The sequence below is a fragment of the Abrus precatorius genome, unplaced genomic scaffold, assembly GCF_003935025.1.
Source record: "Abrus precatorius isolate BTA unplaced genomic scaffold, Abrus_2018 Scaffold5, whole genome shotgun sequence".
Classification (NCBI taxonomy): domain Eukaryota; kingdom Viridiplantae; phylum Streptophyta; class Magnoliopsida; order Fabales; family Fabaceae; genus Abrus; species Abrus precatorius.
Window position 1 is genome coordinate 22,966,717 of NW_020874395.1, and position 16,699 is coordinate 22,983,415.

Here is a 16,699-nt window from a genome sequence, read left to right on the forward strand (position 1 = left end):
GTTAATAGAATAAGTATGGGTGGTTGGTAAATATTAAAGGAAGTAATATTGGAATTAAATTAAAGAAAATATAGAAAGGTGTAATAAGTGAAACCATGTGCCTAGGCTTTTCTCATCCAATTTGTGTCAAAAACCTCTTTCGTGTCTTTTAAATTACTTTTTGGATTTAAACTCTTTTTTATTTTAATTCATTATGCACCCTTTCAATTTAAACGATTAAATCAATATGTTCTTAGTACTTGAAAATAATTTTTGTACGACGATAACTTGGAAACTTAATTTTAAAACCCTTATTGCTTTTTGACGGGTATGCCTACCCACAAACAATGAGTAATGAATTTGACACACGCGAATTATCCAAAATTGTGTGAACATGATCTAAGATTGAATTAAAAGTATTTGCACCAAAATTTAGAAGGTAAGAAATAATATTTTGAAGTGGATTAAAATGGAAAATGTTAATTCATTACTTTGCAAGATAAAACTTGTAGGTTGATCTATGAAATTACTCCTTCATTGAAACTATAAATACAAAAGCAAGTTTAAGAGAAATTATCATGGAAAAGCTAAAACAAGTTTGCAAAGAGAAAAAGAAGAAACAAGAAAGAACTCAAATTAATTACAAATTGAAAATAACAAAAATGTAAAAATGAAGGAAGTAAAAGGAGTGTCTCTAATTCCTCTAACTTTCTCTCTTTATACAAAGGCTAACCCTAAATTAAACTTAAGCTAATAGGTTTTCAAAGTAAAATGGGTCAGAAAGCTTAATTAGGTCTAAATCCTAATAAAAAACTACTAATAGACACTTAATTATTGTAACAACATTTGAGGGTTAATTTCAAATGCCTATAACTTTCAGCTTAAAACTTCAAATCCAACAATTGAAGTGTCAAATTGAAACTCTTTATGTTAGTTTTTTAATGCAACAAAAACCATTAAAACACTCCACATGCATCAAAAGTTATGACCACTAAGTGAGCACATGTCAAAAGAACTAAATATTAGAATTGGATAGAATTACTAATTAAGGCTCAAGTAGGCCCAAACAAATAAAACTAGCCTAAAATAGTGAAGTAATCATAGAAATAATGTCAAGAGGTAGTACTAAGGATATTAAAGTGTCAATATAGTATAATTTATCAGTGACTCTGGAACCCATTTTGCTTTCAAAGATCATACTATTTTAAAAAAATAAATTTAATTTTTTCTTTAATATACTTTGGTGGTGACTCCTTTGATTTTTTAGAAAACATTTATTCCTAATCTATTTTTTCAAAAATATTTGTCATCCTATTGTGATACCTATAGTATCAGGCCTGTAGTATATTATTGACAAAAATCTGTAGTACTTTGTGAACAGTAAAATCGCGTATGTACAGGCTGATGTCATCAGTGACATCACGTTGATGTCATCGCTAACGTTATCAGTGACATCACGCTGACGCTGATGCCTTTCAAAAATTTTCTATAAAAAGGGAGCTTCATATGAAATTTTCATATCTTCTCTTCTATCCAAGGTTTTCAAAGGTTCCAAGGCCATATACCACCATTTTCTTTCATATTAAACCCTCATAAACTTATATTTTTCTCTAGATCTGTGATTCTGCATTCGTTCTAAGGGATTTGAAGTAAGTTTCTTTAAGTTGAAAGTTAGATTCACCATTCGTTTCTCTTCTCCTTTTCTTTCTCATAGAAGTTCATGATGTTCTTAGGAGAAACTCCGTTCTAAAGCCAAATCATCGGTGAATCTTGCAATAAAACAAGTAATATTCGGTAGATCTAGAGTGAATCACCGTTCCAAGGTAGGGGGAGCTTATTTTAGCCTATGAACTATATTTTGAATAGTTTGATATGCTATTATAAGAAATTTTGATATGATTTTGTTAGATCTTTTGAATAAAAGCTATTTTCTAAGTTGTAATTGCTGTTAATTGATTTAAAATGCTAAGATTTTAGCTGATCTATTGTAAACTTGCCTTAGCTGAGTTGTTAAAATAATTTTAGTGGTGCTGCATCATGTTGAGATATATGTTTTGCATCATTATAGAGTCGAGTTACATGTTTAGGTAGGTAGTAGTGTAATGGTAAGTTCATGCTGAGCTGTTGTACTGCTGTGCTGTCTGGATCCAGATACCGGAATGGGTCGCTCCCAGACCGGCTTAGTTCCTTTTAGATTACTTAGGCTGTGAAACCAGTTGAAAACCATTTTTCATGCTGTGCATTAGATGGGCTGGTAATGCATGAGGTTGTTGCTGTGAATAATATTTTGCTCTATATATACGATTTCATTTTATTTTATTTTTTGTAAGCTCACCCTTGCATTTCTTTCTATGTTATTGTGTGCGTGTGTACTGCGATGATCGTACGATGGTACGTGAACAGATGTAGTAGGTGTTGCATCTATTTCACAGGCTAAGGGGCCAGTGGAGAAATGTTAGAAGCTGAAGTCGAGTAATTTTGCATCAAAGTCCTTTTTTTTTATATATATATTTTGAGACCTCATGTAGAGGGAGCTACATAGTATAATTTTTGTGTATTTTGAATATTATGAACTAAATGTAATATTATGTTGTTCTATTAGATATTTGTTATAAGAAACTTTGTTTTATTTTTGAATGAGAAGTGAATTTTATACTTATATTCTCTATTATTTATCTATCTTAAATAAGTATGTGGTGTAGAAATAATGTTCTCAGTTCTTTATGAAAAGGATCGTAACATATAGTGCACATTCGACTAAGTTGAATCATTAAAACAAAACTTGAGTTCATACATTTAATATTTGGTATCCTAACATTTGGTGCACTTCAAAATTGTCTAAAATCTTCTAGAATCCTCCAAAAGCTAACATGTACATTTTACTTTCGCAAGTTGTATGGCATCACATTGAGTTTTTAGCTGTGTATAAGTAGCTCAAGTTGCATAATATTACAATTTTATTTTTTTTAGGAATTTTAGTTTCAATTTTCTGATTTCTCTATTTTTCTCTTTGTTTTTCCATTTTGTAATTAAGATTCCATTCTCTCTCTTCTCAATTTGTGTGAGATTGAAGGTGGATATTTTGAATACAAAAGTCGAGCTTCGATGAATGATATCTCTTTAGATTTTATTCAATGCTCATTATTTTTTCGTATTTTTGCAATGTGTTTTTGAATTTGTTGGTTAAGATATGATGCATTTTGGATGGAACTTTATGTAAGTTCGTTTCTTTTGAATTTAATTCGGTTTGCATGATGAATTATATTACTTTGTTTCTAAATTTAATGCTTCATTGATTTGGGCAATCAAACATATGAACTTAAAGCATGTTTCATTATGGAATCATTGATCGTGTGCTTGAATATGAAATAATTTGGTCATTTTTTAGTTACCTAAACATAGGAATCAAGGATTGTTAACGATTCATGTGCTTAAATGTTATTTTGAAGGTAAATTTACCTAAGACATTCAAATTTATAACTATGAATTATTGTTTTGTTTTAAAAAATTGAACATTACTACACTAAAAAATTAGACAATGCAATGTCATTATAAAAATTAAGTTGGAGTTCTGTTTTGCATAAGGTAAAATCTTTAATGAAATCTAATTTCTAACTCTGTATTTGAACTTCTATCTTAATTATCAGTGTTTTAATTCGTGAATTTAGTTTTTAGTTAATCTTTATTGTATTTCACTTTCAACTTTGATTTTGCATATGAAAATACATTTCTTTTAGTTAGTATTTTAATTTTGCATTTCTAGGAATGTTTTTACAAATTTTTTTACATTAATTTATGTTGCATCTTTCAATTTTTGCCTTTTGTCTCAATTTCCATCGTCTCATTTCTCATTTACATTATTTGTAGCAAAAAATATAAAAAAATATGTTTGTGATACTATATGATAATTAAGTTCTACACTTATTACTAAGTGAATAAGTCAATTCTCACGAGAACAATCAAATCTATACTTTTTAAAATGATTAACTTGTCGATCTTAATTTACTATTGTTAAATTGAGTTCACCAAATTTTTAACGTTGTTATTAAGAATGTATTTTTTTTTGTTTAGAAATAACTTGTCGATCTTAATTAGCTGTTTTGAACTTTATTTTTATAGTTCGTGTTTAGATGAAATGTTTCTATTAGTTATTAGTGTATTAGAAAGTGTTTTTGAATTTTAATTCATTATTTTTTTTATTTTTCTTGTGAACTTTGATGGCATAATTTTTTTTTTCTATTTCTGAATCAGTAGTTAATAAGACATATTTCTTTAGTCCCATGTATTTTTGGTTACACGCAATTTAGATTTTGTATTTTTATATTATGTAATACAATATTTTATATTTATCAATTTGTATGAAAAAAATTCTTTTATTATGAGATATCTAATTCAATTGTTAATTCTTCGTATATTTCTTATGTACATAGGAGAATTGTGTTTCACAGGATAAGAAAAAATATATGCATTAAGAAAAAATTAAAAGAACAACGTTACATTTTGATCAATCTCATTATATTAAAATAAAGAAAAATTATGTATAACTTTAAGGTATAATTATGTTATATTTTAATTTTAATTTTAATTGAAATTTTATTTTAATAATTTTTTATAATATTAAATATAAATATTTTATTAAAATAATAAACACGATAAATAGCTCTGAACAAATAAAAAATAAAAGCAGATAATGTAAGTTTTTTCCTTTCACAATTATATCTTCCCATGTGTCTCGTATAAGGCACATCATTGTTCCCTACACTGAAACCACTGCTTCACCTTAAAAACGTTTCGCGTTAGAGAAAAGAAACAGCCAAACATTCCGTTTCCTCCCTGGCATTGCCAAACTCTCCCCTAAAATGACGGAATCACCAACAATCCGATTCGGCATGATTGGATGCGCCGATATAGCCCGCAAGATTTCACGCGCCATCGCGCTCGCTCCCAACGCAACACTTTATGCCGTCGGAAGCCGCTCCCTCGACAAAGCCCGAAGATTCGCCGCGGCTAACGGCTTCCCTGACGGTGCCAAGGTCTACGGTTCGTACGAGGCTGTTCTTGATGACCCTGACGTTGATGCAGTTTACATGCCGCTCCCCACGAGCCTGCACGTGCGGTGGGCGGTGCTGGCAGCTCGCAAGAAGAAGCACGTACTGTTGGAGAAGCCTGTGGCTCTAAATGCTGCTGAGTTTGACCAGATAGTTGAAGCGTGCGAATCCAATGGAGTGCAGCTCATGGACGGTACCATGTGGATACACCATCCCCGCACTGCTTCGATGAGGGAGTTCCTCTCCGATGCCCACCGTTTTGGCCAGCTCAAATCGGTACGAGCCATTATTAAATACATTTTCTTTTAAATTAATTTTTAAATTCGATATTGATTGCGCTCGGTTAATTTTTTCATTGTAAGGAGCTTTTGGCACTTTTCTAATTTTATTAGCCATTTTCATGTGCAAGTGAATTAATTAATGATTAGCATTTATTTATTAATTAGTTTATATATATATATATATATATATTTATTTTTATTTTTTTTACTTTTTTTTTTGCTGTTTATGGGGCTAAAAGCCAAACAAATAAAACAAATTAGGGAGTGGACCTAGGGGTTCTGCTACGATAAATGTCCAAACACAAAGAGGGAAGCAAATCACTAGGGGCTTGATCAAAGCTAGCTAAGGGAGAAAGAGATTCCAAGCCAATTTTTGTTAATCTATCAGCACATTGGTTGGCTTTCCTAAATATATGACCCAATCTAATAGAATTAACCAGTTTAATACTATCTCTGACGTTACAAATTACATGATACAAAGGATGAGAAACATTAGGAATGGAATGGATGCTTCTAAGCTCTTTGTGGGATTATTTTTCAATCCAGCAAGTTTGTTGGTCATTCTGCTGGAGAATTAGCTGGATACCATGATAAATGTCCCAAAGTTCAGCTTTCAGAGTGGAGTAGGAAGGCAAGAAATTGTAGAAACCCGCCACTAGGCTGCCCTTTGATGGGACCCAAAACAGCAATGAAGGCCTTTGGAATACAAGGCCCACTATGTGGTGGGTTTACTCTTGTAGGAAGAAAGCCAATAATTAGGAAGTCTGTTATTATTCTGTTATTAGAATGCTGTTTTGAATTTGAATCAGTCAGTCAGGATATTCTGTTATTAGATTAGATTTTGAATTTGAATAAGTCAGTTAGGATATTCTGTTATTAGATTAGGTTTGTTTTATTGTTCTTTATTTAAAATTATTAGAATGCTGTTTTGAATTTGAATCAGTCAGTCAAGATATTCTGTTATTAGATTAGGTTTTGAATTTGAATAAGTCAGTTAGGATATTTTCTTATCAGATTAGGTTTGTTTTATTGTTCTTTATTTAAATGTTAGTTTGAGGAATGGAGGGGAGTTTTTCGGCTAGACTTAGGAGAGAAGAATAAAATTATCTGAGAGGAGCTTTGGCTCTGGGGGATTTTTGTAATCCTGATTCTTATCATAATCAATAAAATATCCTTTTCTTTTTCTTCAATTATTTGAGTATAGATTTTGGACCCTAACAATTGGTCCAACCTGCCGGATCACCTTTTCATGCATACAAGATCAGTGGAGAGCATGGAGGCATTAGAGGCAAGAATTCAGAGTATGGAGACCGCCTTTGCGGACTATCGAGCGCTGATGAGAGAGGAGATGAAAGAAAGAGATGCGAAGCTCTTGGAGGACATACAAAGGTTATTCCAAACCAGAAACGAGGAGGGTCCGAATCTAAATTTGCATCCTCCCAAAGCTGTACCCAATGACGAGGACAATTACCGAGCTTCAATCAAGAAGGTAGAACTGCCTCAATTTGACGGGGTTGACCCCGTTGGGTGGATTTGCAGGGCTAAAACTTACTTCGATGCCCATGGAACTTCGGAGGAGATGAAAATCCGCCTCTCAAAGTTGAGCATGGATGGTAATACTATCCATTGGTTTAATCTATGGCGGGATGAAGAAGACAATGCAACGTGGGAGTGCTTGAAGAGGTCCATGGTAACAAGATTTGGGGTCGGGAGGCTTGACAATCCCATTGAAGAGTTGGTTGCGGTTAAGCAAACCGGTTCGGTTGAGGACATAGAATCCTTTGAAATCCTTGCGTCGCAGGTGTCATCACTATTATCGGATGCTCATTTTTTGGGCTTCTTTATGAATGATCTGCGGCCAGAAATCCGAAGAAAGGTGTGGTTGCTGTCCCCAACCTCCTGGACAGCCGTGATATGCATTGCCCGCTGGGTGGAGGAAGATCTGGTCGCTGATGGAAGGTTAAAAGCGTCGGAAGCAAAGAACAGGGGCTATTATGCACCTACTCCGTTGGGGAATCAACCATTTAATAGGGATCGAAGTATCACACCCTTTGTCCGTGACAACCTCAAGGTTGGAGAGAATTTGCAGGCAGGAAACTCAATGACGGGGCCCCTTGGGTTCCTCGGGAGATCTAAATTCAAAAGGAAATTTCATGCGCATTTCCCAAACAAACAGGGGGGCGATCTCGTGGTGTAAGACACCTTCCTTTGGAGGAGTTGATGGATCGTAAAAACAAAGGTCTTTGTTTCCGCTGTGGAGAGAAATTCGGCCCTCGCCATCAATGCCCCGAAAAATCGTTGAGGTTAATCCTCTTAGATGAAGGAGAGGAGCAAGGAAAGGGTGGTGTTGTCGTGACTCTGCTGGTGGAAGAAGAGGAAAGTGAGGCCCCAATAACGTGACTATCATCAAAAATCAGTTTCCTTCATTCACTCCTGAGGACAAGAGTGGAAGTTCAGGGGGTGGTATTGATGGGACCCAAAACAGCAATGAAGGCCTTTGGAATACAAGCCCTACAAGGCCCACTGTGTGGCGGGTTTACTCTCGTAGGAAGAAAGCCAATAATTAGGAAGTCTGTTATTAGAATGCTGTTTTGAATTTGAATCAGTTAGTCAGAATATTCTGGTATTAGATTAAGTTTTGAATTTGAATAAGTCAGTTAGGATATTCTGTTATCAGATTAGGTTTGTTTTATTGTTCTTTATTTAAATGTTAGTTTGAGGAATGGAGGGGGAATTTTTCGGCTAGACTTAGGAGAGGAGAATAACATTCTCTGAGAGGAGCTTTGGCTCTGAGGGATTCTTGTAATCCTGATTCCTATCATAATCAATAAAATATCATTTTCTTTTTCTTCAATTACCTGAGTATAGATGGGCCAGTCATTCCTCTCTTTACTCTCTCTTCATTAGTGAGTAACCTACCATGGGAGATTTTTCAAAGGAAAAAAGCCACTTTAGGGGGGGTCGTCCCATTTCCAAACATGTTCAAAAACATCAGTGCCAAGGGTTGAAGGGTGAAGATTCTGAGAGATTAATTAATATGCTGATTTGATGGAGAAGTAACCATTACTAGATAAGGCCTAGAAGATTGAATCTTGCCCTCTAGATAGATTAGGAGGCTGAACTTTGGCAATTTCCTCACAGATGTGTTCAGGAAGCAGGGAATGAAGTTTATTCTAATCCCAATTGCCATTGTCAGAGAAAAAGGTCATAGGGATTTCCAAATCCCTCTCAGGGACAGGGTGCAAGGAGTGGGATCTCAGGTTCAGACAACTAGGAACCCATTTATCCATCCAAAACCTAACCAAAAGGCCATTTCCTAATCCCCAATTGAGACCCCTAAAAAATAGAGACCAAGCTGATAAAATGCTTCTCCAGAGGGGAGAAGCCCTGTTATTAAGCCTAAGTGCTAGGTCTTAACTAATAGAAAATTTATATTTCTCACATAGGACCTGAACCCATAGATCACAAGGGGATGTGTAAAGCCTTCAACATAATTTCATAATGTAGGCTTTATTAAGCATGGTATGATTTCTGAAATCTAAACCCCCTTCACTCTTTGGTTTACAAATTTTATTCCAGCCAATAAGGTGGCATTTCCTAGTGCCTAGGGATCCCCAAATGAACTTCTTACAAAGATTATTAATTTCCTCACACACAGCAGCAGGGATGATAGTAGTTTGTGTTACATAAGAGGATACTCATGAGGCATGATTGAGCCAAAACAACTCTACTAGTTAGAGAGAAAGTTTTCATCTTCCAAATGGAGAGTTTCTTCCTGATTTATCAATCAAAAAGGAAAACTGGGTCTTAGATGGTTTGTGGAAATTAATACGAATGCCTAAATATTTGCCAAATTGACTAGTGGACTTAATGCCCAAAATTTCACTAATCTGCTTTCTAAGGTCAGAATTAGTATTATTAGAGAAAAAAATTGAAGTGTTATTTCATATTGGTTAATCAAGTGGAAAGAGCAGCTTGCTGAAGATGCTACTTGGGAAGATGCTCTCACAATTTCCAGATATTATTTGCCTTGAAGACAAAGCTTCAATTGATGAGGGTCGCAATGTTAGGTCCCATGAACCTAAGTGGACAAGTCCAATCTAACTCAGTCATGGGCCTTGGATTTGGAAAACATATAGTAGGAAAAATATGACTAGGCAGAATGGGAATTAGAGAGATAAAGAAGATTTACACGCAAAGTTTCATATAGTGGAGAGAAGAGAGAGAATGAGTCAGTTCTACCTTCTTTTTTTTCTTGTTAATAGTGGGCAAGGGTGCGAAGCTTTGTAGGAGCTTTGATCTGGATATTGCAAAATTGATTCTTTAGTATTTTCTTCTTCATTAATAATACAATTCATATCCCTTTCTCAAAGAACGACGCTCGTCTAGAACTTCTGTTCTGATACTTGAATTTTATTTATTGCTTGAAACTGTATCTTGTGTGTCATGCATGAATTGGGTAATTATGCCTATTGCATAAGCAATGCCTAACCTAGTACGGAATAGATAAATAACCTTTCCCACAAATCTCTAATATTGAGCCTTATCTATGGTTGGTGGCTCTCTTCCTTACTCTTGATTTGATAATCTTTGCTTTATGGATGCTCCAGTGGCTTTGCAACGCTTACTAGTCTTCTTATGAAGGTCTCGAACATACTTCCTTTGAGAAATAAAGATGTTTTGTTGGAGTAGGAAACCTCAATACTAAGAAAGTACTTCAGCTTTCTCAAGTCCTTCATTTCAAATTGAGTTGCTAGCTTGTTCTTTAAACATTGTTTCTCGATATCATTGTCACTTATAATGATCATAGAATTCACGAAAACTAGCAAAATGGTTACCCATTTTGTGAGTGTTTTATAACAAATATATGATCACTCTAGCTTTGTCTATGTATCTCAAGGACTCCATAACTTGACTGAATTTTTTGAACAAAGCGTGGGGAGATTGTTGAAGCCCATATAGGGCCTTCATTTACCTGCATGCCAAAAGCATTTTTAATGTTGAATTGGTGTAAACTTCAGCTAAAATATGCCGCTAGTGAAAAGATAATCCTAACAGTATTCATTTTTATCATAGGTGCAAATGTCTGCTCATATTTAATTCCACGAGTTTGGGTTTATCCTTTTGCAACTAGCCTTACATTGTATCAATCAAGTGGACCATCTAACCAATATTTGATGGTATATATTCATCTATAACCAACTACTTTCTTGCTTTTAGGTTTTTCTACTACTACCAAGTTGCAATTTTCTCTAATGGGCTCATATCTTCATTCATGACTTTAAACCAATTTTTCATTCTTCAAATCTCTTTTTTGACTTGGGGATATTGACAAAATTTGTGGCTTAGATAAAACTCTGGTGCAAATTGAGATATTTAGATGGTACAAATTGAGATATACAATACCAGATTCTGAGGACTCATGAAAATCAATGGACTATACTTTTGGGTTACTTTTGAATTTTGGCTTCAAGTCTGAGTCAACCCCAAAAGCTACCTTGTAAAGTGAGGATTGTTGTAACATTTATAAGCTCTTATTTAGTCAATGTGAGACTTCAATAGCTATTCTCTCATTGAAGCTGAGGAGTAGAGTAAAAAGACTTTGTATTAGTGAAGGGAACATCCATAGAGACATAGACTTGGTGGTTTTGAAGATTATAACATTTATCTTTTTTGTTTGGATCATACCCTTTGAAAATGCAGTTAAAAGTCTGACGATGGTGACAATGAATGTGGACAAAGGTAGTACAACCAAAAACATGAAATTGAAGACTGTCCATATTTGAAACTTGGGGTTAAGGGTCATTTGAAACTTGATCACTTGTTTCCTCCAATCTATTATCATTTCTCTCAATGAAGCCAACCAAGATATGCCAAGTACCATGTCAATCCCATCCAAATCAAACAAATAAGCATCCACTGAAAATTCTTCATGATTCATGTCCACCTTTATTCCTATACACACTCCATTGACCTCATCTTAATAGCAATATTTTAATAGAATTTTTGTACATTTGGTTCTCTTTGTAGGCCATCCCATTGCTGCCACCAGTGACTTGGAGATGAAATTGAGTAGCTCACTATCCACCAATATTAATAGGTAGCCCCCTTATTTCTCATCTCAATTTCACATTTTTGGGCTATTACTCCATTTTAATACATAAAGTTCTTGAACTGATCATGGTATACTCTCCATCCACTCCATCACCTTCCCTTGTCTCTATTGCCAAAAACTCCTCATCATTATCTCCATCACCCTCATCAACCAAAGATACCCATAACCGCTTGTATGAACATTGATGTAAGGGATAATAGGGCCTACACACTAATGAACAAGGTTGCCAAAATTGATTTTCAAGGTTGGAATGGTGGAGGGATGTTGAATTGTAGGAGTGATGAATTGTAACTTGACTCACGGGAGTTAACTAAAATGCTGAATTCTATTTAAACACACATATACATGCAAAAAAATAGAATAAATCAGAAATATACCCCTTAAACCACAACAGACATTTAATAAAACTTATAATAAAGATTCATAAGGTCTTAACATAAGTCACATAAAATAAATTTTGACTAAACAAAATAAATGCATAAAACTAAAGAGTAAAACAAAATAGTAGTTATAATGCAGCCAACACCCCCAAACTTGTTTTTTTTGCAAGAACAGTGTTGTTGCTTATCTGCAAATAAGTCTTAACAAGTGCTCCAATTGTTTTAATGAGTATATTTGTATCATTCCTACGAGAATTGGGTCAAACTACCAATAGGTCCTTTTTGATCTTCTATCTAAGCTTGTAATGTCGAGGAATATCATGCTATGCAGAATTTAAGGAGATATGAAGTAAAATATTTTTGGTGTTTTGTAATTACATGAACAAAAATAGAAACAAGACAGAGAATTCACAGAAAATCAATTAACAAAAGTAATTAGAACTGAAATCATTTCTATTTTCCTCTACTATACTGAAAGTTATCCTATATACTTCATTCTCAAGCCAAAAAGATCGAGTTCTCTAGTTTAGAATCAACTCCAATATTTTGGATGACGACTCCCTACAAAATCAACCAAAATTCCCTAATTCTTAGGCGAACCAGATTAAAACATGCATTATAGTTCAAGAACTTGAAAAGACCGTAGAATCATTGAGTGAATTTCTCAACATCACAACAACTTTGTTAAATCATTCACTTCAGACTTCATAACCAATCTTTCAATCGTAAAATTAAGTCTAAAATCATCCTATAGTTGGCCAAACTAGAGAAAACATTAAAATCAGAACAATTCAATCAATTGCAAAAGAAGAGAAAAATAAGAATGAGATTTTATTGATAATATAGAAGATTCAAATGGAAATTCATCCTATGATGATCTAAAATAAACTAGCCCCACATATTGATAGTAAACAAAACAAAACAAAGATAAAAGAAATAATAAAGTTTCTGAGACAAACAAATCTTCAAAATTTCTAAGAAATAAAAGGAAAACTGAAAGAAAAGAAGTGAGAAATTCTTAAACACAAAATCAGAAATTAAAATTTGCTAAAATGAACTCTATATATTAAAAATGGCCTTAGTAGTGACATCTATTGATAGAGTTTGGAGTCATGCTAGACATTGAGACACTGGAATGAGCGTTGAAACACTTGAAAGTCTTCTAACAGCAATTTTGCAGGTTCTCTAGCATTGGAAATCCCATTATTGGGTGTTGGAATGCTCACAGCTCAAAAACACTTCTTGATGTGTTTGTTGTCTAGCGTTGAATTGCCCATTACTGGGCATTTGAATGTTCAGTTGTCTGCTACACTTTGGCCTTTCTGCTGTTGGGCGTTGGAACACCCACTTCTTGGTGTTGAGACACTTTGGGCATTGGAACACCTAGAGTGAAATTTCTAGCACTTGGACTCTGTGCTTCTTGACTTCTTCAAGCATAATTTTCATTCCAATTGGTGCTATAAACAATGAAAATGTATAAATTAGTTCAATTCACTTATGATATAGGTAAAAATCATAAACATTAATTATTTTATATATTTAACTAATAAATCAAACAAATTAAAGTTAAAAGAGTCTCTAAAAGGTTTAAATATATACTAAATAATAGTTTAATTGTGACTTCAACAAACAACACTAAAGAACTGCTGCACACAACAATGGACAACTGGAGAAGAAAAGAGAAGGAAGAGAATACAGGTGCAGCAGTGCAACAACTCAAAGATAGAAATTAATAACACAAAAACCCTAAACTAGCGATGAAAATGAGTGAAAGATGCTTAGTGTTGAATATGAGGGGGAACAGAGTCACAGAGTTGAACATTTCTTTCTGGCTGAATTGCATAGTTTTGGGTTCACAGAGTATTAAAAATGGCTTTTTTTAGCATAATGGGTCACACAACCCGACCCATATGTGGAGCTCAATTTGATAAATTTTTGGTGCACTATTTTAATGATTCAAGGCTCTGGAATGACAATTTAGTCTGTTCCAAGCAGATTTGTGAGTTACAGTGGCACACAACTGATTGGGAAACTTGCGACACATTGAATAGTATGCTTCAACAAGTTGGAGCATGATTTTGACAACCATGAACAAAGCCTTTTCTGCTTCCTATCCGTCAATTCAAGGTAAGAAAGATGCCTAAGCCCCCTTTCTCGTTGCCCTCTTTGTCTTTTGTCATTAACTCCTCGTTTTGTGTTGAACCTATCAGTCTCACTCCTAATTTAATGATTCTCTTTTACTTTCGTAGTTTTTAATAAATTTTAGGCAATAACTAGGAGTGTGTTACTAGCACTTCTCATATAATATAAGCTTTCATTTAACATTTCAAGCTTTTGTTTTCATCCTTGCGCTCTCCCAAAGAAAATTTGAATTTTGATACAAGTTAAATGGGTGTATGCATTTTTGTTAGGAGTGTGTGATCTATAGCAGGCATTCATTAGTTTTTGCCGCAAGCTTTGGGTGAGTGGGTCTATAACAAAAGATATAAGTTTAAATTGGGGAAGTTTGTATTTAATTTTCTCATTTTTATTATGTCAGTTTTTTGAAACAGTAAAAGTTTAGGTTTAATTTCAACTCCATTACTTAAATCTGATTCATCTTGACTTCTGCTTTACTTGTAGGGAGTGATCAAGATAAGTATACCTTTTGAAATGTAGTTAGTCACAATAGAGCCTTTTTGTGTGTTCTCATTGTCTTTTGATTGCCACTTCACTTTTCGTTGAAACATGTAATTGCTTGCCTATTTTGTATCCTTTGGTGCATCTTCATGGTCTATTTGTTGAAATCATGGCCGTTTGGGCCTTAACTTAAAGAGTACAACGTGCCAAATTAGTTTCATGCTCAGGCAAAGAAAAATTATTTAGTGAACATAAAATTAAACTGTATTGTGACCATACATGAGATTTGAATATTAAGGTCTTGTTTGGGTGATATTGTAGAGAAGTCCTTGTAGAAGAAAAACTTGGTATAAAAACTGAATAAAACTTTTCTCACAAGTTAAAAATAACTTATAACTTCAAATTTTAGATAAGCTAAATGAGAGAGCTTTTCAGAACATTTAAAAAAATAGCAAAATATAAGTTGTTTATAACTTATGAGAGAAGTTTTATTTATTTTTTATACCCATTTTTTTCTCCTATAAGGACTTCTTGGAAAATTTACCCAAAGAGGGCCTAAATATAATTCAGGTTCAAAATTAAGAGTCAATAATACAGAGCTACAAACAAATTTTGTCCCCAGCCATTCTAAGGTGAAAGTAGGTATAAAAATCAAAGCAGTAGAACTATGGGTCAGTTAATTATTTTGAATTTTTTTTAAATTGGATATTTAATACCTTCTCTGTTTTACTTTTTCATCTAAACCTGATTTGCTTCCTCATTCTGGCTCGCTCTAATTATACTAATTCTTTTAATTTGTTGACCGTCTACATTTAAGGATTGTTCTGTTTCTTTAATTTTCTTCATGAAATTTGTGATAGTTAATTTTATGAGTCCTGTAACCAAATAAAAAGCTTCTTCACATCTTTGCTGATGCATGCCACGTAATAGTGCATAAGATTTGGTCTTTAAATAGCAGTCGTTAAATGAAAAGACTAGTTAAAATGCATTACTCAGGCTGCTTAGCCTCTTGGCCGTGTAAAAATATTGGAGAGGATATGCAGTATTTTGCATTCATGTTCTACATTGATACTCTGTTCGTTTCTGACTTGTACAGATTCACACCTGTTTTACATTTGCTGCTGATGCCGATTTCCTTGAGAATGACATTCGTGTGAAACCAGACCTTGATTCCCTTGGCTCTCTTGGTGATGAAGGGTGGTATTGTATTAGGGCAATCCTGTGGGCTGCCAACTACGAACTACCTAAAACTGTGTTAGCCTCGCCCAAGCCTGAGCTTAATCAAGCTGGGGTGATATTGTCTTGTGGGGCTACTATATACTGGGAAGATGGGAAAGTAGCAACCTTCTATTGCTCCTTCTTGTCCAACTTGACAATGGATATAACTGCTGTTGGTACAAAAGGAACTCTTCACGTGCATGACTTCATTATCCCTTATGAGGAGAAGGAGGCCACATTTTATGCAGCTTCAGAATCAGGCTTTGATGACCTTGTGACAAAGTGGGGTTCACAACCAAGCACGCATATAATAAAAAATGAAACCCCGCAGGAGGTCCTTATGGTAAGAGAGTTTGCCCGTTTGGTGGCAGATATCAATTCCAACAACTCGAAACCTGAGAAGAAGTGGCCAACAATTAGTAGGAAAACTCAACTGGTATTGGATGCTGTGAAGGCTTCAATTGAGAGGGGTTTTGAACCTGTTCAGATTCAGGAGTGAGGTTAAGTACTGTTTCTGTGGCTTGGTACCATCCGTGCTTGCGAAATAAAAATCTTTTGTTATTAATTTGTAATATTTAGCAATTCACTCTTGCACTGTACTTGGAGGAGGGATACAGGGTCTGTAGTCTTTACAAAACCGAATATCTTTTAAGTTCTTCAAGGATGGTGACACTGAATGAACTGAATTACTAGTTCTAACAACTTCCTTACTGGTTTTCTATAGTGATGATGGGAATAATTTTATAGTTTAATATATGAATCACCAAAGTTGACATTGTTTATCATTATCTTTATCTTTTACTTTTATATTTTTCATATACGTGTATGACAAAAATATAATTCCAATGTGAAAGAGACACCTAAAAGCATCATCTCTAGTAATTTTTTTATTTTTTTTTGTAGTGGTGTAAACAATATTACACTAATTTTTTGAGGAAAAATATTTATAAGTTTATTTTTTTTATCAAGTTTAATGGTGTCATTTATGTAGCTGAACTGGTTATATGGCTAGTTAAGTTGTTAAGTACATGTCGAGTTCTCCATTACATTCTCAGTATT

General features: G+C 34.1%; 1 protein-coding gene across 1 annotated transcript; it reads left to right on the forward strand.

Annotated features, from left to right (window-relative positions):
* Window positions 1-4,794: 4,794 nt before the first annotated feature.
* Window positions 4,795-16,421, forward strand: LOC113867418 (uncharacterized oxidoreductase At4g09670-like). Its single transcript, XM_027502734.1, has 2 exons — window positions 4,795-5,303; window positions 15,519-16,421. Exons 1-2 carry the CDS (start codon window positions 4,839-4,841, stop codon window positions 16,137-16,139), a joined length of 1,086 nt encoding a protein of 361 aa, XP_027358535.1. The 5' UTR covers window positions 4,795-4,838; the 3' UTR covers window positions 16,140-16,421.
* The last annotated feature ends 278 nt before the right edge of the window (window positions 16,422-16,699 follow it).